At 40.7% G+C, this 20,728-nt stretch overlaps 2 protein-coding genes across 15 annotated transcripts in view; both read left to right on the forward strand.

Annotated features, from left to right (window-relative positions):
- The first annotated feature begins 533 nt into the window (after positions 1 to 533).
- On the forward strand, positions 534 to 16,113 carry LOC142087597 (uncharacterized). The gene is made up of 7 exons (XM_075161952.1): positions 534 to 761; positions 3,353 to 3,458; positions 4,997 to 5,170; positions 5,947 to 6,046; positions 10,100 to 10,188; positions 11,202 to 11,340; positions 13,462 to 16,113. Exons 1-7 carry the CDS (start codon positions 686 to 688, stop codon positions 13,468 to 13,470), a joined length of 693 nt encoding a protein of 230 aa, XP_075018053.1. The 5' UTR covers positions 534 to 685; the 3' UTR covers positions 13,471 to 16,113.
- Positions 16,114 to 18,865: 2,752 nt separating this feature from the next.
- Positions 18,866 to 20,728, forward strand: part of ZNF711 (zinc finger protein 711) — a 43,311-nt gene continuing 41,448 nt past the window's right edge. For all 14 annotated transcript variants that reach the window (XR_012675514.1, XR_012675519.1, XR_012675511.1 and 11 more), the window contains exon 1: positions 18,866 to 19,053. The gene's annotated coding sequence lies outside the window, so the exon portion shown is untranslated. The remainder of the gene's footprint in view (positions 19,054 to 20,728) is intronic.

Genomic DNA, 20,728 nt, shown 5'->3' on the forward strand with positions numbered 1-20,728 from the left:
TTTGGTAAAATCACGAGGTTGGAAATTAGGAAATCATGAAAAATTCAAACAGATTGCAACCATGTTTTGTAATCAAACAGGTTGGGGGTGGAAGGAAGAGGTGTGGGTAACATCCTATGTGCTGCAGCTGTGCCTAGCAATCAGAGTAGCAATAATTATTGCAGCAAGACTTCATTTGTTCTAGGAGCAGAAACATCTTAAGACAAGCCTGATAGTAACGTTTTAATCATCATTTTTATATTCTTGATCCATGTCTTTAAAAACAATGTATATTCAAGGAACTTTGTCTTCAAATACATTGAAAGTTTGTTACCTTTAAAAGGTAACATAACCCTAAAGGGGTAACAGAAAAACGCTTGTGAGAAATACCTTAAGTGTGTTGACACTTATGTTGTCAAAGGAATACTTCATATATGTATTCAAAAATTCAGAAATAGCAAGATTAATGAGACATTTTTAGGGAACTAGCCAGTTGTCATAAAAGAAAATATGCTGGAGAAGTTATCGGGAAGTTGTATCTGTTATATGTTAATTAGTAATTCTTTATGGAGAAGGATGCTGTAAAACAAGCTCAAAATCCATGATCCTTGACTTGCCACAGTAAATAACAGTAGCAGAAAGGAGAGTGCATTCTGCTGCTAGCAAAATCTGGAAGAAACGGTCTTTCACCACCATCAGCTTCAGGATGTCCATTCTTAAAGTCTTGCTTTTCGCTCTGTTCGTGGCCAGCGATTCACTGGGTGAACAAGGAGCTTTAGAACGTAAGACATGCTTGCATTTTTGCTTTACAGCTTGTCAGAATAGGGATGTTTCTCTCAAATGCCTGGTTTACCTATGGTAGTGCTGCTGTGGTATTGCAATCCCAAGGGTATTGCTTCTGAGGAAATTCTCCTTGTGGTTTAGGTGGAGTTTATTTTTAAGTAATGGGAAAACAATGAAAATGGTAAGACCTTTGTGTGACGAAGGTCTGCTTTTATGTGTTTGCTGTTATGAAGTGTTTCATAGTTCCCGAGTTCTGTACTGCCAAGAGTATGGTGATGTTTCACAGAGACATGGGTATGCAAGACAAAAATGTTTTCGCTTTCACCTGTTATTCTGTACTTCCATACATCAAAAATATTATAAATGTATGAATTACAACTGAAATACTAGGTATTCTGGTGGTTTTGAACCATTTTGAGTCAATCTGTCAATATCAAAAGGGCGCATTTTAAATAAGTAAGATGGTTCTGTTCTTTTTCAGTAGGAAGAAATACTCGGTATATGGATTAAAAAACATTATACATGCTTTTTACAGAAAGTATTTTTAGAAAATTTTTTTGAGATGAACAGGGAGAAGATGATCAGTAATTAAGAGCATGACAGCCAGAATGCATTGATAAAAAGGTTATTTTAAATGAGAAGTTAAGTTATATGGAATTGTCTCTGATTCTATTAGGGTATACAGTATTGGTCAGGAATTTTTTTTATGGGAAGATTTCCTACAGGTTTTATTTATTTATTTTGTTATTATCACTGTTTTTTACCTGGTAGCTACCAGGTACTGGTAATTAGGTATCACTAACCTGATAGTGATGTAAATCAGCTGCAGTTACTACTTTTCTAATAGAGTTTTGGTTTGTGATTTGAGGATTTTTTTTTTATGCTACTTTAGCCTTTAAATTGCCTAAAAAAGTCAACACTTTAAGCATAACTTTGCATTTATATAGACTACAGTACTATGAAGGGCTCAGCAGTGTGTTCCTTAATGATATGAAATATTACAGCATTAATATCAAAGGGCACATGCTACCTCTCTCTCCAACAGAATCACAGCTAGTTATTTTCTGCTGCCTTAGTATTTTTTGTAACATTGCTAAAAGAATTGTAGTTCTGTTACTGATCATACGGGTAACTAAAAAACTGCTTATCTCCTAGATAATACAATGCCAACTACTACTAAGGATTTTTCACTGTTCTGTACTTCAGTCATAACATGTCATTTATATTTAGGTTGTCTTGGAAAATGCTTCAATGCTGATGCCCTCCTGAGAGAAAGGAATACAATATATGTAATAGATTTGTAGGAATGCAAGCCTTGATCACTGTGTAATTATTTAGATTTATCTCTGATTAACAGTAAATGTTGGGTTAGATTGTCTTGGACAGTGGGGAGGAAGGAGGCTTCCATCTTTTTTTGAAATGAAGACTGCTCGTAGCATAGTTTCTCTAATAATGCATTAGTCATGAGTTTGCTCCTCTACCTGTTCATGGTGTAGAATCCCTCTTACAATAGCAATACAGAGCAATATGCTCTGATGCTACTTTCTTCCTGCCAGTTGCCAGCTAGGCTGAGAAGGATCTGTGCAGAGATCTCTTCCACTTGGACTTTCTGGCTTAATTCTAAATGCGTGCCTTCTCATTGTGAAACGTTATGCAAAGTCATACTCAGCTGTATTGGCTCTGTTGGGGTTTTTTGAGTATCATAATGGTGCTTGGCCTTGCAATGTACAGTCCTGGTTTTAGTTTTCTCTCTCAAGGTCTCCAGTGGTGTCTTGCAATCACTTCTTTGGTTATACGTTATAGGTCGAGATTTCAGGTACATCTCCATAAACCATAGACTGCAGTGGCTTTGTGCCAGAATCTCTGGGCCAGCTTGTAGCTTGCTGGTATGAGCGATGAGTAGAGCATTCCGTCCGAGTCCTACGTAGGAAGGAAACAGGTAGCAAATAATGTGGGTTTGAGTGCCAGACATGGCGACCTTTGCTGTCTGATTAAGGTTGCTGATGAGGAAGTTATTTTTAGACAACCGTATGCCTGTGAAGGACTGTAAGCACTCAACTTCTGGAACATAATTTACAGCCCACAATGTTTACACAGTAAAATGGATGGAGGAGAACCAATATTAATGCAAAACAAATCCTTTTGTAGACAAAATAAGGAAAAATCCCAATGCAAAACACACAAAAGGGTTTTCATTTGGATTATAATTGGAGGGTTTGAGTCTCAAATGGGTTTCATGGTTTTTAGCCTTTGCCAACAATCCAGAGATGATACGTAGTGGAATTCAGATACAACCACACTTAAATGATGAAAATAGATAGAAATCCTAATAATATAAGCCGTACAATTTACTGGCTAATTGGAAGATGGATACAAATTCAGAGTAAAGTAATTTAAGCAGGTAAACCTTCATTTTTCAAATAATTTCAAAATTTTGAAGGGGAAAGTCACTGGAAAGTAAGTTTTAGTAGTATTTACAAAGTACGTCATATGAAGCTTAAATTTCTGATGTAATTAGAAATACAGCCCACTAACAGTATGTTACTGTATAATTCCATTAAATAGATATTTGTTTTGTTTTAATTTACAGCCAGCTGCACTGGAGTTGAGGACTTTAAGGCCTGCCTGGGTAATACAGACAACTTCTGTCCTACCGGTATTTCTTGTCAATGTAAAAATGAAAAACCTTTTTGCAGGTAGGGTGTGGGGTTTGTTTGTTTGTTTAAATATACGCTATGTAAATGCAGCTTGTCAAATACATTATTAATGATGAACTAAATTTAAACCCTGCAATGTCATCCATGAAAGTAGATGTTGATCTTCATTCACAGTCTGCATAAGCTCCTAACTCTGCTACAAAGCATCAAATCTGGGATCCAAGTACAGCATTTTCTTTTTTAGGGTATGTGTAGGCCATGAAATTTATAATTTAGGTAATCACTATAATCCTCAATTTTTACATGCTCTCTATTGTCTGAGATCTTTTTACTTTAGAACTGAATTATGCTGTGTAATGGCAAGTTAATTTTTTTCGCAGGTTGGTCAAAATTTCTTTAGAGTTAAAATTAGATATCTTAATGTCCTATTCTCCATTATATAGTTGGTTTTTTCCTTTTTAAAAAAAAAAATCTAGTCATCTGAGTAGAATATCTTGTTCTAGCATATTTGTTTTTTACATGTAGCTTGACCCTTGGACTTGACAGGAAATCAGCAAGAAAATGCCAGGGCAGTATTATGACGCTGATCTGATTACGTGGTGGGTTCAAGGCAATCATTTCTCTGTGACCCAGTCTGTTCATGAACATGCAGCTAGCCTCCAGTTGTAGCCAATATACCAGATTAGATAACTGAGTACGCTGTCTAAATGTTAATGCAACTCCAAAGAAATAGAATGCTACATTCTTGAAACTATAAATGTGTTATAAATCATATCCAGATCAATACAAATATTGCATATAAATGGCATTAAGAAATGAATTTTCAGTAGTGGAGATCAAGGTCAGACTTTCAGAAAAGGTTACCCAAATCCAGAATGTTTGCATCAACAAATGATGCAAAATCCCTATCAGAAGAACCTTCCCATCCTGAGAATGGCTGGGGACATCCCTTTCTAGTGGTATCCTTTGTATCAGCAGAGGAAGTGATGCTTTGGGAGAGGGGAAAAAAGCCTGAATTAATTAAAATAACTTAGCTTTTTTAAAAAGCAACATTCTTACCCGATTAGAAGTCTTACTCTTGAAAGGAGAGGGGACATACTCTGTCAGTCTACTATGGGTTGTCTTGCTGCTTTTTCATAGAAGGTGCATCAGTATCATAATGATAGATAGCAATGTGACATTTCAATTTTATCTGCATAGTCTATTCTGGAAATTCAGAAACGTTGCCATGCTTACAGCTGGCAAAAAGATCTTTGACCTGAATCATGCCATGACTTGGGTGATAGACCCTATTCTCAGCAAAGCTTATTTTCTTGGACTTGCTTGGAACGCTAACTTGGACTTGGCTGAGTGTATATTTAAACTCTGCCTGGCAGAGTGCATTTGCATCAAATCTAGAATAAGATGTGTATTACTAAGATAAGTAATGTCTTTAGACAAACAGGAAAAATATTGAATCTCTTGACCCCTGCAGTATTCAATAATAAATAATTTTATAGCAAAATATTTTCCTTTTTTGGTATTACTTATTTTTAAACTAAAACAATATTGCTAACAATTAATATTTTTATTTGCAGATGTGATTACTTCAGAGTGGACTGGAAGGAGTATTGGTACATGGGTCCCAAATGTAATCACCTTTGGAACACTCTAGATTTTATTTTAGTAACTATTCTTCCTGCAGTAGGACTGGTTATCGTAGTTGTTGTAATATTTTACTGTGTCTACTACAGTAAAAGTGAAAAAGCTGGGTAAGTTACTCTGGATGCAGTTAAAAGGGGTTTTGTAATCAAAATGGAAGTAAAGCAAAAGTTGTCTGGTATTCTGATTCAGTTTTAACCTCTGGATATTTGATTCAACAAGCTTGCCATATAGCATCCTCTGCCAAAATACGGTTTACACAATTTAAAACTTAATCAAAGCATCTTACCAGAGCACTTAACAGTTATTCAGCATTTTACCGCTGCGTGCAGAACTTCACTCTAAGTCATTGCTTCTCTTCTTTAGGGCTAACCAGGCAAGCTTTAAAGATTGATAAGTACATTTACTACTTTAACTCAAGACTACCAAATATGTCTTGCTGATTTATTTGCTATTAAGGGTTGGCTTGCTTTCCACAAGTGTTTTTTTTTTTTTAAAAAAAAAAAAAATGAGAAGGAGTAAGATCAATAAACATTGACAAGAGTCTTGGTGATTAAACACAATTTATCCCTTCTTTGGTCCTAGGCATTGGCAATTTGAGCTGCTTTTTGCTTTCAACACTTCATCTTTTTTTTTCCCACTGATACCTGTCCCAGGTACATAGACAATATGTTTTTTCTTTTTTCATTGAGCACCATTAGTGTGTATCACTGGTACTTCCTCTGTCATAGAAAGATTGTAATAATACATAGTTCTTGCATAGTCATTGCCACAGTACATCTAAACCTATGATACGGCTCTTGAACCAATCTGCAGTACAAAAAGATTCATCAAGACCCTCAAAACTATTGCTAGTGCTCTAAATTCACCTTGTTCCCCCAACCAGGAACCAGACAAATCCTCTATACCGTGAAGCACAACATAACCCTGCGTTTACTGCTGAAACGGCTGGTAACTTGGGGCATGTTTATCAGCAGTCGCCAAGGGTAAGAGATGTTGGCGTGTGGGGCGTATCACATCTTCCTAATTCTAGTAGAAGTCAGACATGATTTTGTGATTCAACAGAATGGTATATGAATAGCAAAAAAAAGGTCATCTGGTAAAATTAAAGGTAATCTGAGTTCAAAATCTTCCTTTTATTTGCCCAGTATTTGAGTTCCAAGATCATCTAAACGCATGTGACAAGGTGAAACTCTTCATTAAGGATGAAGTGAATCTAATTTGTGTAGGAGAAAACAAAGAACTAGGGATTATTTTAAAAGGATGTTCAAATAAATATTTCTTTTTAGGCCAATTAGAAGACCAGCATTAAAAAGAGAGATAATTTGGATATGAGCTCAAGCCGCTTGCTACAGCCTCTTCCCTTGTATCGTCACTGTGCTGTTCCAGCTGCTGGCTGAGCTCATGAACTCAGCCTGATAGCCCATGAACTAGGTTGCTGCAGGCTACTACTGGTACTAGCGCCAGTGGGAGGAAGGGGGCAGGAGTACATAGCCAGAGGGGAAGAGTTTGGTACGCTGTCCAGACTTCAACCAATTTAAGCTGCTGAAGAGCCTGCATTTTCATTTGACTGTTTTCTAGTTATACTTCACCAGAGGAAGGATTGGCTATTTGTCTTCAAGGTTTTTTGCTTGTATGAGGGTTATCAGCAAAGTTCCATGAGGAACTTTGTGTAGTGTTCGTGTAAGAACAGGTAAAAGGCAGCGCTAGTAAGGTGACACATTTCGCTGATGATACCGTAGTACTGAGAGTAGTCAAAAATAAGCCTTACCATGAAGAAGTACAGAAGGAGCATATAATGATTGACTGGACAAGAAAATGACAAATTAAATGTATTGTTTATAAATGCAAACTAATGCATGTAGAAAAGCAGTTTTAACTTTGTGTACGTGGCAGTCATCTCTAAATGAGAAATTAGAACTCAGAAGGGGCGTCTAGAGTAATGTTTTCTGAAAAAGTCTGTTTTGCTAGGGATTTTAGAAGGAAACCAAAAACAATATGAGGAACATTGTAATACCACTGTGCGAATCTTAATTATGCCTACATTTTGACTACTCTATGTAATTTTGAGCCCCCATATCAGCAAACGACGCAGTACATCTAGAATTTCAGGGTCATCAGTATTGATTTCTGTATGAGGAGAGGTTGTGTGAGAAATTACTATTCCCTGCTTTTAATGTAAGAACTAGGCAATGTCAAATGAAATCAGGCAGAAGTTTTAAGCAAAAAAAAAGTGCTTTTTGATAAAATGCATAATCCAGCAGTATGTACTCATAGTGTAAATTAGTGTTTAAAAAATCAGACATCTATTCAGGGAGGCAGCGGTGTTCAGATTGGATGTGCGCTTTCAAGTAGGTAACGCCCTGGTTGTTCCACTTGCTGTGCTGCGGTTCACGTCTCGGAGCAGCCTGGGAGCGCACAAACTGATTCCCCTTCAGACTAAACTAACCAGAATATATGCTTCAGTCTCTGATGACCATTCAGTGCCCAGGCCAAACTAGACATAGTCCAAAAAGCAAACCCTTCTGAAGTGCATGAAGTGTCCATGTGGGGTCCCACTTGTATTAGTCCACTTTATTTGCTGCTGCACTCCAGGTCAGTCAATTAAGGACTTCGATGCTGCTGGCTAGAAGTTACGTTGATGTATTGATAGTACTTCAGGTATTGACACTGCGTATTTTTTCTTTATGCTTCCATTACTGGCTGCTCTCAGTGCGTTAGGTGGCCTGACTCAGTCAGTCTCTCCCTGTATGCTATTTGTATATGTGCAAAAGTCAATTTTGCAAGTACAAGATGTGTCGGAGTACAGGTAGAGAGGCCTACTAAAGATTTGATCTACATTGTTTACTTTAGAGACAAGAAGCCAGGCTTATTTTTGTAATGAAGATGTATGTGGCCACCAGCTGGTGCAGAGCAGCGTAATTGCACAAATCAATTAAGACAAACCAGGTGGTACTAGCAGAGAGTCTGACCCTTTGTGAATAAGCATCACGCAGTTCTGCAGGCCCAGAGTCTGAGATTAAAACTTTATGAAAATTAGAAATGTTTGTTTCAGATACATTTTATTCAATTGGAAGTGGAATGAAAATTCATGGAACACGTTAAATTGCAATAACGTGACCCTTCTTTCCTTTTCATGTTGTGAGCGATGCTTTCCAATGACGTTTTTGGAGGCTGGGAGGGGATCAGTGTAGATGATCAGAAGGATATTGCTGTACCAAATGTATTGTTTATCTTTGTCATCTCTCAGCTGCATAATCTATACATGATAGTATATAACCGCTTGTAGTACATAACATAAGCATTGTTGGCAGAGTTCTAGCCATATCCTACAGCTGAGTTAGGTTTGGGGTTAGAATATTTAACCATTTCCTTGAGTAAATGCCCTAAATAACATCTGAAATGAAATTACCTGCATCACCTTTGTAACAGAATATCTCACTGGGACCTTTGCAACATTCCTGTGAGATAGAGCAGAGTCATTTACAGGATTACAAAGGTAATCTGTGAGGGAGCTGGGATTTGAACTTTGATCCCCAGAGGGCCAGACACTGCCTTTTCGACTAACGCTCTGCCATGCCAATTTTCTCCATTAGGCAAGATGTTCTTTATAGTAGAGATCACCCCTTCAACTAGTGGGTGTCACAAGAAGAGATGGATAAACGCATTTCAAAACCAGAATGGGAAATATGAAATACAAAGAAACATGAAAGGGAATACATTTGTGTGGGCGGGTTCATTTCCTCATTCAGTACTTTAAGTGATTATTTTACATATGTAAGGAGTGTATAGTGTCTGAGAAGGTGACGTTATAGGCTGTCTGAGAAAAGAAAGAAAAGAATCTAGTCTGATACATTATGACCTGTTAAATGTATTTGTGAAGTAGCAGTATCTTGGAAATGCAGTGGGGGAAAAAATGAGGCCTGAGCCTACCTTCACCAGGAGATGGTGCTGTTTAATTTTTAACTAATTCTGAATTTCGTACAACTGATGCTGTAATTTTCAAGGTGTGAATTAGACCAAATCCCACACACTTTGTTAGGGAAGAAAACCTACTGTAAAAGGAACTGCTTTGGGTAGGGGCTGCAGTACTTGCTACTTTCTGATGCTCCAGCCTGCAGGTTGCAGCCCGGAGGCAGTCCGTGGGACGTTTTTGCCTGCCTCATCTCCGTGCTAGATGTGGTGGTCACGAAAAACGTGAGCTTGTAAAAAGCCCATTGTTAATCGTCTGAGCTTTTGTTTTCATGCCACCAAGGCAGGCTAGCGCACATGCCGCCCTGCAGCCTGCAGAGCCCTCAGCAAAGCTGTCTGAGAGAGGCAAGAGAGGAAGCGGAAATCTGCATCTGAGAGCATCAGCTCTTGCAGATGAACTACCCTGAACGTTGCTTCTCTCCTGGGGTACCTCGTTTTGAAAATTACTTCAGGTCATTGTATTTTTAAACAAAGATACCTTTAGCAAATGAACATCACTTACTAGTTTTATGAACAATATAGAATATTTATATTGTTTCTTCATGATGTTTTCCTCCTTTCTCTAGCACTATGTTTGGCAAGACAGCAGCCAGTCTGTAAATGACAATATTCAATTGATCTTAATTGTTGATTACTGTATTTAGTTTAATTTTTGACTCAGCTTTGCGTAAATCAGAGGTAAATCCACTGTTATTTATGGAGTGGCATCTTTTGGAAATGTTTAATCAGAAAAGACTCAACAAAACTTCCAGGCCTTGATAAGGCCCTTAATACCTGGTTTACTTAATTGTGCAGAGACTTACTGGGTGGGTGTTTCTCTTATATCTTAGAGGTACGTTTTCTGCATTATCCAAATGTGTAAAGACTTTTCTTCTACTGAGTCTTTTAGATAAATTGAATTTATACATTTGAAAACGTGTTTATAACAAACAGTATATTTTGTAACTGATAAATTGTTTTATACAATTTTTTACACCAAAGACAACTGCTAACACGCTGTACCTGGTGAGCTGTTTCTGTAATTTGTTGTCATTTTGCTCTGTAACCACCTGATCCCCTACATATAGGATGTCCGGGTTGGACAAATTCCAAAACCTGTACTGAGAAGACAAGATTTTGATGATGTCCCAACCCCAAGTCAATTACAGAATTACAGGTATGCTGCTGTTTTTCTGTCTTTTTTGCTCATTTTCACTTTATATTCTGGTTTGGAGACTAAGAATTACTTTGTAGCTTTGCCAGTGGCATGGACAAAGATGGAGTAAATGCTTAAGCTTTTGACTGGATTATTCACGTACATTTTGTGGCTTGCGACTTTGACAGAAAGAGGTTATTTTTCCTGAATTTCTTCTTTATTCTCCTCTACCCTGCATAAGAATTCTGGGACTATTTTGTACATTCCTACTAAATGTGAACTAGCACACAGGACTAAATTTATCAGCTTGCTAAGACTTAGTCTGTTTTCCTAAGGTATCACCAAAAAGAAAAAGTCAGTGTGTGTTTCTCTTGTTTCTCTAATTCCTAAAACACTGGTTTATCCAAAGGCTTGTATGGTTTTCCTCTAATAATTACAAATTTATTCATTTTCATTACTTTTTAGAAATGCAGTTTCCTTAGTTGTGCTTCCTCACTTTAATCCTCCTCAGTAACTGTTGCAGCTCCTACCCACAACTTTTGCAGAGAACTTGCTTACCATGAGGCAACTAAATTACAGCAGAACATTTTCCTCATAAGTAGCAGGTTCTACTGCAGAAACAGACTGGAGCTTTCTAATTTTTCAGTCCATCAAGAAGGTCTGATTTTTTAAATATAAACATTGAAAATGTTGAAGGTATACCTATCATGGATTTAAAACATTTTCAAAATAATCATAGGAATATAGAAAATTAGATATTATGGCACTGTTCAGTGTAACAGTGGGGGGAGGAACCTCAAAGAATACGTTGCTTCTTTAAATTCACTTTTATCTGTGTTTGCAGGATGAGGGTTTGAGAGTAAAATGAACTTACAAGACAGAACATTTAAATGTCATAATGTTATTGCCTGCGTGTCATGCATGCAGTAGTGAGCTTTATTATTTTTATATTTCAGTTTAAACGAACACTTTATGTAATTTGCAGTATATTGTTATGCATATTTTTAATAACCTCTTTTTTCTCTTCTGCTTAGTCCCATGCATCCTCAGCCATTAAGGAGACCAGATCCAGCAACAGACCATTTTTCTAACCAGCGATCTCAATATGAGAAATTTGGCTATCCAAGCAGTAATTTGCCTTATGCAGATTATGCAGAGGGGAGGCAGTATCAGGTAGGTATTATTAATATAACTATGCATATATATTATATATTCTTCTGTCTTGGTACTGAGTACAAACTATCATAATTCAAATTGGTAGTATTTATGTCACTAAGTAAAGATGTGAGGCGGTAAAAAGGCTAAAACCACCTTTTACTATATGGGTGTTTTCTTCAGGAATATTACATACCTGCTAATTCCATTCTAGACTGGATAAATTTAGCAAAGTTTTAATCATGTTCTGAGTCATTTACACTTAGATACTACAGCTCGGATAAACAGGGTTTTTACCAAGCTGAGGGACGGCTGGTCAAGGCAGCCCCTTAAGAACAGACCCTGCAGTCAGTATAGAGATATCCCTGCAGCTCTGGCAGAAGAATTACTGGAATTCCATGTTCTAACTCACTGTACAGTGAAGGGAATTTATATGGCTGACATAAAAAAAAAAAATGCCTAAAAGCTCTGTGCCTATTTCACCAATACTGCTTTTTCATGCCAGCATGTCTTGTGATTTCACTGGAATACTGTGAAAGATCAAGCTATTAGTTTCCAGCCATGCTGAAAACTTCTGTAATGGTAATATAAGAGTGCTAACTCTCATTTAACAACTGTCTTGCTACATTAACTGACAATGTAAACTTTTTAAAATTCTTCAGGATAGAGTTTGGAAAATTATTATAAAGATACAACCAAATTTCCACTGATGCATGAAAAATATGACTGTTAATAATTCTATTAGTGCTTTTCTCTTACCAAGCACCTTTCCTTTGAGACTCTGGGGTTCCTGTTCCCCTCTCTCCACCACTTCATAATTCAAACTTATTAAAGCTGCATGGAAAGTTGCTATTATATGTTTCATGTACAAATAGTATGATGTACAGAGAAATTAAATTATTCCAGAACTTCTGAAATCATTTATATAATTAAGTGTTCTAGCAGGCTTCCCCCCTCCCCCAAATAATTGAATGATTTGTAGACAGATGTATTTACTGTAAGACCTTTCTGTGCCTAAAAAATTAGCCTCATCAAAATTGCTAAATGCATTAGTCAACTACCAATGTCTTTCTGGCCCAGATCATGATAGATCAGTATTTTGTGATTACGGTTGGTTTATGTAAATGAGCCTTTTGGGTTATTTCTGTACAGGAGGTACCAATAATTGGTATAAATTATCAGTAAAAACCAAGCATTTCTCTTCATAATGGAGTTTAAAAAAAGACAAAACGGGTGAAGTTTATTGTAAAAAGAAAAATGTTTACATTTTACAAAAAGAAAACTCACAATTCAGAAAGGTATGTTTCAACCACAGAAAAATATTAAAAAGGTGGGGCCTTTAGCATAAGTGGAAAAATAAAAAGTTGTGATGTGCTTTGACTGTCCTTAATTAAGGTGAGAATATTACCTGTGTATTTTATTGTACAAGTAAATCTGTTGCCAGTCATGCATTGTATCAGAGCCTGCAACCTAATATACCCATCTGAGGTGTTCTTTTTTTTTCCCCCATGTCATTTAATATCTACAAAAATAATTTTATGGGTAGAAAAATTTTGTAAGTATTCCAAGAAGTATGCGTGTGCGTGTGTATTTTAGAGTCCTGGGTTCCTAATTGTTTGCTGTTAACTCAGTGGAAAAATGATGAAGGAAAGAAAATACAGGATTTTTCTTCCAGAGTAGTAGTTTTGGTCCATGGATTACTTGCAAAGATACTTATTACAGGGTCAAGAGAAATGTAAGAGGCCATGTCTGGCCATGTTTTGTCTTCTACAATAGCCCTGTGCTTTCTTTGGCCCTCCTTTTTAGGGTGCAGAAACTTCCTTGGGTTTTTTAAAAAAACACCTCAATAGCAACAAAATGTTCTGCTGTTGCTGCTTTGTAGCTGGCCCTGCTGAAATGTTTTTAATTATTTCAAAACCTGTTTCAGTTTGTGTGAAAAAAGTCTTAATACGTTCAGTTATTTGCATGAAAATCATCTCGCAAAGCTGTTGGTGAGTACACATTCAAATGCAGCACGTACATTCATATACTAATAAAAGAAATATATAAATGTAGTTTATTTAGATACAGATTATCTTAATAGCAAGAATACTGGGGAACGTATGTCATGCTACTGATTTAATTCTAATCTCTTTACAGAAATACTAAGTACCAGTGGTTCCTATATCTGAAATGTCTTGGAATGCTGCGTGATCAATGGACAATGCTGAGAGATCAGTAAGACCTTGTGGGCTGGGACATAGAGGAAATAGCCATAATTATTAGAAAGCACTAAAAGTTATTGCAAAGAAAAGGTATAGAAGATAATTATAAAACAAAACATGATATTAGCATCCAATTTGTTTACTGTGTAATTGATGACAACTTAACTTTTTGTGAACACCTGATTTTACAGTTTACATAGCTGCTTCTAAGTATTGCTTAAATTGTTGCACATCTATCGGGACACAGGGTTCTTTTGTGATTAACCATATGTCCTGTGCCTAAATGACAAGAAGTACCCATCACAAAAAGCTGCGCTTCCTCAAAAGAAACTCATGAGAACGGAAAAAGTCTTCTCAAATTTCAGCATGAGAAATGACAAATATGTATGCTAATCATTATTCTTCCTTGTTTGCTTCCCAGGATGGTTTAAATCCGTGTCAAAGGGCAAGGGGGGTAAGGGGTTGCATTTTTTCATATTTCTCAGGAAGGCTTGTCAAAGACAGCTTTTGCCAGGTACAGTTTTTGTTTCTCGGTGTCCATTTGGCTCACCCATTTATTTGTGATGTTTGCTCCACTCTGTGTCATGATCTCCGTCCGCATGCTGGTGAGCTATGGTTCCGAATCTAATGCTGTTAGGACTATGAATTTCTCTTAATTAGAATTATGAAGATTCTTCAGGGCATTGTAGCATGTAGAGCCTGTTGTGCCCTGCCTGACATTGCTTTTGTTTTTCCCCCTAAAGAGCCAGTATTTAAAGACAGAAAACAACAAATTACATACAATTTTGAACTGTGTAGTAAGAATCTGTTACACCAGTACCTGCAGAATTCGGTAGAAGGGAAGGCTCTGTTCTCAGGCATAGCTGCTTAGTCTCACTGACACTGGCAGCGTTGTACAAACACAACCAAGGCACGGCCTCACGCTATCCTAAGGTGCATCAAATACCGAAGTGTTGACTAATGTAGCAACCTCAGCTTAGGAGCCCGTTCCGTTGTCCCTTGTTTCTTTTTCACTTTGTCTTCCTTTGTCGTCTTGTTGATCCTAACAGCTGAAATGGTTTGCCTTTAAAAATGCAGTGGCTTTCTTTGTAACTTGTTTTGTAAATAATGAAATAAATGAAGCTATGGAAAATTGACTACCTTGCCACTAACTCACAAATTAAAGAGACTGAAGTCCTGGATATATTTCCCATTTTCCAAGAAGTCTCAAGCACATTATTTTAACATTTATATTAAATGATTCTTTTCCTTAGTATTAGGTAATATGTGAAACTATAAGACAAAACCAGAATCTTAAGGTTTCTAGAAAGGTGAAAATATTGGCATTTCTTTTACATAAATCAGAATGCTCTCCTTGCAACAGCTCCATGCCTTAACTGCATCCTGGCACTTTCCATGCTCTCTACAACTCTGTTATTGCCGAGGCTGTATTGGCTTTCCTGTGCAAGTACATTAGTAGAGAAGCCAGAAACCTATTCAGACCCCTTCATTTTGCTTCCTGTTCCTTGAAAGTGTTTAGAGAATAGGTGCAGCTTCCTGCTGGGGAAAAAAAGAAGGGTGGCTCCAAAGCTGGCAGTTTTTCTTGGCTCTGTAACTTAGCTGCCATCCTAGCTGGTATTCTCTAATCTTCAGCCACAATTGCCTTTTTTTGTTTGTTTGTTTCTCTCCACAAACAAATATTCAAAGTGGGTAAGTTTCACTTATTTTTCTTCTACTGCTGCAAGATACCTGTGGGCATTTAAGTCTGGACCTACTGAGGGCAGATTTGCCGACTGTTAAATCATCTAATGCTGGCAGAGGAATTTTTCATGGATAGTTGAAACCACAGGCACCAAAATTAATTAAGAAGAATCCAAAGATTTTCTGAATGTGGACCACTTGCAAACCTGCATTACAATGTCTTCTGTAAGAGACTGCAGACAGCCTAGAACAGTGCTCGTACATATCAGTGTTAAGAATTTTGTTGCTGATTAAAGCACAAAGAAGCTGAATGTTCGTATTAGTAACATCTGCACAGCCAGCTTGAAGAAGCACCTTGTTCTGGCATCACCAGAGGATGAAGCATGGAAGAATGCCATTGCTTTTACTTGTCTCACCCACTGTTCTTTCAACAGGCATGTTCAGTAAAAGCATCCTACTATCATCCAGTTATTTTTCACTTTCTATCAGAAATAAAAGAAGTGAAAATGGTTCTTTGTTATCTTCAGAAGCATACAGAAATGGTGTTAGCACATGTTTAGATCCTAGACTATCAGTTTAAACTATTTTGACCCCAACAAGTCAGATCCTAATGTGTCAGTGAATTTTGTCAGTGAATTGTTTTTCTGTCACTTCTTCGTCTCCAGTAGTGCCATAATTTAAAAACTCTGGTTGTTGTTGACCTCTAGCTCTGCTTAACAACCTGGAAGTGATGACAGAATTTGAGTGTGTTGAATTTGATATTCCACCACTCCTTTGAAAAGGAATAGGGGAAAGAGATAAGGCAATCCTGTCAAATATACATGGTGCGAGCAAGAGAAGAGCTATCTGGACGGTATGCACTCGTGCTTTAAATGGAAATTAATAAAGTTTCACAGAGAATGAAGCTTTCCTCATCAGACTTTTGCTGTCTGCTGTTTAGTCTCGGGCAGATCAAGCGTTGCAGGACATCAGCTACATGGATAGGCACTGCCCTTGATACACTTAACCACTCATGGTATTATCATCAGGCATTTGTATGTGAAAGAAAACTGTAGAAACTGCTTGGAATACTCTGGTGACACTTCTAACAACAATAATAATATTAAGGAATACCTTTTTGAATATGCCACCTGCCAAGCATAGTGCTTTGGTTGTTTGCCTCTTATCTGGAGAGCAGAGAGGCTCTGTAATTCTTTGAAATCTTTGTGTTCTCAGCTGAAGGTAAGGAGCAATTCTGGTTGTCTGCTAGGTATCATGGTTATGATGTGCTACTTCCCCGTCAAGTATAAACAGTTTAAGTTGATATACAGAGTGGTGTTTTGGCTTTTGTGCATTCTTTGATGCACTTTTTGATATTTGGATTCCTGTGATATTGGTGTCTTGGTGGGTTTGTTTCGTTCTGTGCTTCTGACCAGTGCTTTGGATTCATTTTTCTTGTAATTGCTGCCTCGCTCTGCAAATTTGCATGTTGGGGTCTGATGTTGAATGTTGTGTCACACTGTTGGCAATAGCCTTGTTGTTGCTTGTTGCTATTTTATGCTCGTTTTGCTTTTGAGATTTCCCTTGATGTTACTCCAGAAGACAGAATCGGGCACAGATGGGATTTTGTTGAAGAAAGGGATAATTAATCTCTCTGTAGTTCTGCTTTTCTGATTGTATCACCTTGTGAGATTCTCTTTCACCATTTCCCCAAGTATTCAGTTTTGTGAATACCCTTTTCAGGTATTTTTTCCTTTTGTTCCTTAGTTGTGTTGATCAGTTTGAAATTATTTTCTCATTAGAATGTCTTATCTTTTTGCTAGAGCTGGAAGAACCAATTAGAATGTTCTTAATACTGTATTTACTTTGGTGTGTGGCATGTTATGGACAGCTTTACCCCACTATTCTATTGTTTACTGCTTAAAAGAAAAAAAAGGGAAGGAGGGTCAAATGTAGGAGAGGTCTCCTACATGCTAAGGAGGTGAAAGTCCAGGAGTAAGAATCTTTTAAGAATTCTAGAGGAAAAAAAACCTGTAACTCTGCAAATTGAGTTGTGTAGTGCAAAATGAGATTTACTTGCATGATTTTGGTATGTAAACGTAGGTGCTTGGTGCCATTTTGATGCTCTGTGGCATTCCAGCTGATGTCCCGCTGCTGTTTTAGAAGAGGGCAAGTCTTTTGTAGGTTGTCATCTCTGCCATATCCATTTTGGACATCCTATTAGCCATTTAGGCAACTGAACCCCACTGTCCATGAACAAAATTAATTTCAAATGTAACTGTAAAGGCAAAACTTTGTAACGGAAAGATTCATTTCTGTGAGTTATCTGTATTTCAACCAGGAAAAGAAAACAATTGCTTGTTTCCCTAATGGTGTTTGAAATTGGACCATTACAGTACTACGATTTGTTCAACACCGTTCGTGCTCCAGTTTAACAAGTCAGTTTCTAAACCAGAGGTGCGTGTATGCTAAAATACTCTAAGCTTCAAGCAGGTTTAGAAAAATTAACAGTTACAACCCATTTAGTTAAATCAGAGAACAGACCTTATGGGCCTCTCTAGCCCTAGTTTTTGCATATTTACACTTGCAGGTGTATGCCATTTTTAGGTGTTGAACGAGTTTACTGATGTGGTGACTAAGGTATATTCATGCTAATTCTTTAGAAGACTTTTTTTTTTCCCCCTTCTTTTTTGCTAGACCTACCAATGTTTTATTAAGAGAACTACTTGGGTAGAGATGCTGGTATTCACACAGACATACCCAAAACGATTTAAAAAACTGTGAAGAAAATACTGTGATTTATGTCAGCAGTTTATTCCAATTTACTAACGGTGTCGGGGTTTTCTTATGTTAATTGTATTCTTGAGACTGGTAATACTGGCAAGAATGTATTTTAAATACAAAAAAAATGTGTCTCTAATGTCATAGTACGGTCCAGTAACGAAGCAAAGACAGTCGCAGCTGCCTAGTCGAGGTGCCTTCACCTTTATGAAACTAGAGGTGGATGGGAGGACAGCGAGGCTGTACCCGTTCCGCTGGGATTTCCAGTAACCTTTCGCATTCACCCGTGCTTTTGCATTCTCTCCGAAATGTCTGTAGAGCTGTAGAAACCCTCGCAATCCAATACAGAAGTAGGGCTGGACCTGACGCGTTCTCGGCAAAGAATTTCCGACGGCGTCACCTTGTGTGTAGAACACCGGGCTCGGCACTAGCCGTGGCTTTCCACGGCTTGCGGAGAGCCAGGGCTGTGTACTGAGGGACTGCCCCGGGACTGCCCCGGGGAGCTCAGGGGTCCCTCACCCCCGCCAGCGGCTGGGGTCCGGGGCGGCTCCCGTTTGCCGCCTAACGCTGCTGACGGGCCCAACCCGCGCATTTCTGCGTTGGGGACAGCGGCCGCCCTTTCGGTGGCGCCGGGCGTTCCCCCTGACGAGAACCGGGGCAGGGTCCCGGGCGGTCATACCTAATCGGTGACAGCAGAGCGCCGGGCCCGCGCCGCTGCCGGTAACGGCGGTGCGGGGGGCGGCGCGGGGCCGGCGCGGCCGCCCCCCCCGGCTCTCCCCCGCCGCGCACAGGCGCGCTCGGCGGCGCGGGCAGAGTGAGGGCAGCGGCCTCGGCGCGGCGGGTGCGCCTGCTCGGCGCGCGGTGACGTGCGGCGGCCGCCGCGAGGCCGGCGGCGAGCGGGCGGCGGGGGGAGGGGAGCAGGCCGCGCGCGCTCGCGCCCCGCCGCCCGGCCCAGCCTGTGATTGGTGCAGGCCCGGACCCGGCGGACCCGAATGCCAGGCCGCGGCGGCGGCGTCCTGCGGCCCGAGCCCGCGCCCCCCCGGGCCCCAGCCCGCGGCGCGGCCGCCCGGCGCGGGGACCCGCACAGGTGAGCCGAGGCGTCGGAGCCGGGCCGGCGGGGGATGGGGACAATGGAGGCGGCTAGGCCTCACCGCAGGCCGCGCCCCAGGCCTGCCAGCGCCGCCGCGGCCGCCGGCGGGCCCGGTCGCGGCCGCCCCTCGGCGGGTCGGCGAGCCTCGGCCGCCGCCGGCTGCTGCCGCGCCGGGCGGGCGCGGGCGGGCGTCGCCGGCGGGCCCTGCGGCTGAGGGGCCTTTTCGGGCGGCCAGAAAATGGCGGAAAACAAGATGTCGGCCGGCGGGGCGGGGAAGGCTGCGGCTCCGCGGGCCGTCGCGCCGCCGGGACGGGGGTTATCCCCGCCTCCCCGTCCCGCGGCCGCCGCGGGACACATGGCTCCCGTGCCGCGGAGCAGGAGCTTAGCGGCGGCCCCTTCCCTGCGCCCCTGCTGCGGGCGGCGGCCCCCGTCCGCGCCGCCGCCCTGCGCCCTCCGCGGGCTCCTTTGTCTCCGCGCTCCCACTCCTCCCTCCGCCGCCTCCTCCCCGCCCTCCTCCCCCGGCGACGCGGGGCCGCTGGCCGCCTGTCCGCGGCGCGCGTCCGCCCAGCCCCGGGGATGGGGCGCCCGGCGCCGCTGCCGCCCGCTTTGCGGTCGAGTAAAGCGGTCTGCGGCTGCGGGCGGGGGCCGCCCCGCGCCGGGCTGCCCGGCCGCCACTGCGGGCCCGCCCGCCCCGCCACCGCCGCGCTCCCGCCGCCCGGCGGCGCGCCCGCTCCGCGAGCACGCGCGGGAGGGCTGCGCTGCGCTGCCTGCCGCGCTCTTCCGCACCCGCGCAGCCCCGCCGCGGTGCCCTCGCCGCTCGCCCCGCCGCCGGCGCGTCTCCCGTGGAGTCGTGGGGATCGCGAGTCTGGCAGCCGGGGCAGGCAGCCCCGGGTGTGCGGTGCCTGCACGGAGCTGTCGCCCTTCTCTGCCTGTGATTTTTGTTACGGGAAGTTTTGTTACTGCTGTGGATGTAACACGTAGATGTAAATTCATCTGTTTCATGGATCTATGTAAGAGTCTTTAGCGCATTTCAGGCAGCAAGACAAAGTCTCATTCACTGATTTTGTCCTTGTCATTTTAAATGGATTTAGAGTGTGAGTTTTCATGGATGCTTTATAGATGAACACAATAAAAGACTTTAAAATGGGTATGTTAGTTTTTCATGCCCAGTCTTTTTTCTGCAAAGGGCTTGTGTTAACCTGCACATTATTTTATGAATTGGCTTCTATTGCTTAAGATTTCTGCGTAAGCAGGATGTTTCTCCTTGCAGTTCTGTTGGTTGCTGCATTAAAAATTAGGGAAAAAAAACCCCAAAACCCTGAATTGTCTTCAGGGGAGGGTAATTCTCTTGTGTTCTTCTTGAACTTGAATGTTAAGAAATAATTAGAATACATCTGGTTTTGATTTTCCAACTACATACAAGTTTGTTTATTGTGTTACATTGCTCTATATCTGAGCTTGGTCCTTTTGGTTTAAACAAAATGTCATATGCAGATTACGAATATCTGAAACACCTGACAAAGTATGATGTTGTATTTTACTTTATTATATGTAAACAAGACTTACATTTAGAAGAAATTCACTATTTTAAAGGAGTGCTTAAGGGCTGACCATGCAAATATGCTTTATGTGAAAATGCATCACCTGAACATATTGGGGAATAATTGTATGT

Source organism: Calonectris borealis, chromosome 13 (genome assembly GCF_964195595.1).
Source record: "Calonectris borealis chromosome 13, bCalBor7.hap1.2, whole genome shotgun sequence".
NCBI classification, from domain to species: Eukaryota; Metazoa; Chordata; class Aves; order Procellariiformes; family Procellariidae; genus Calonectris; species Calonectris borealis.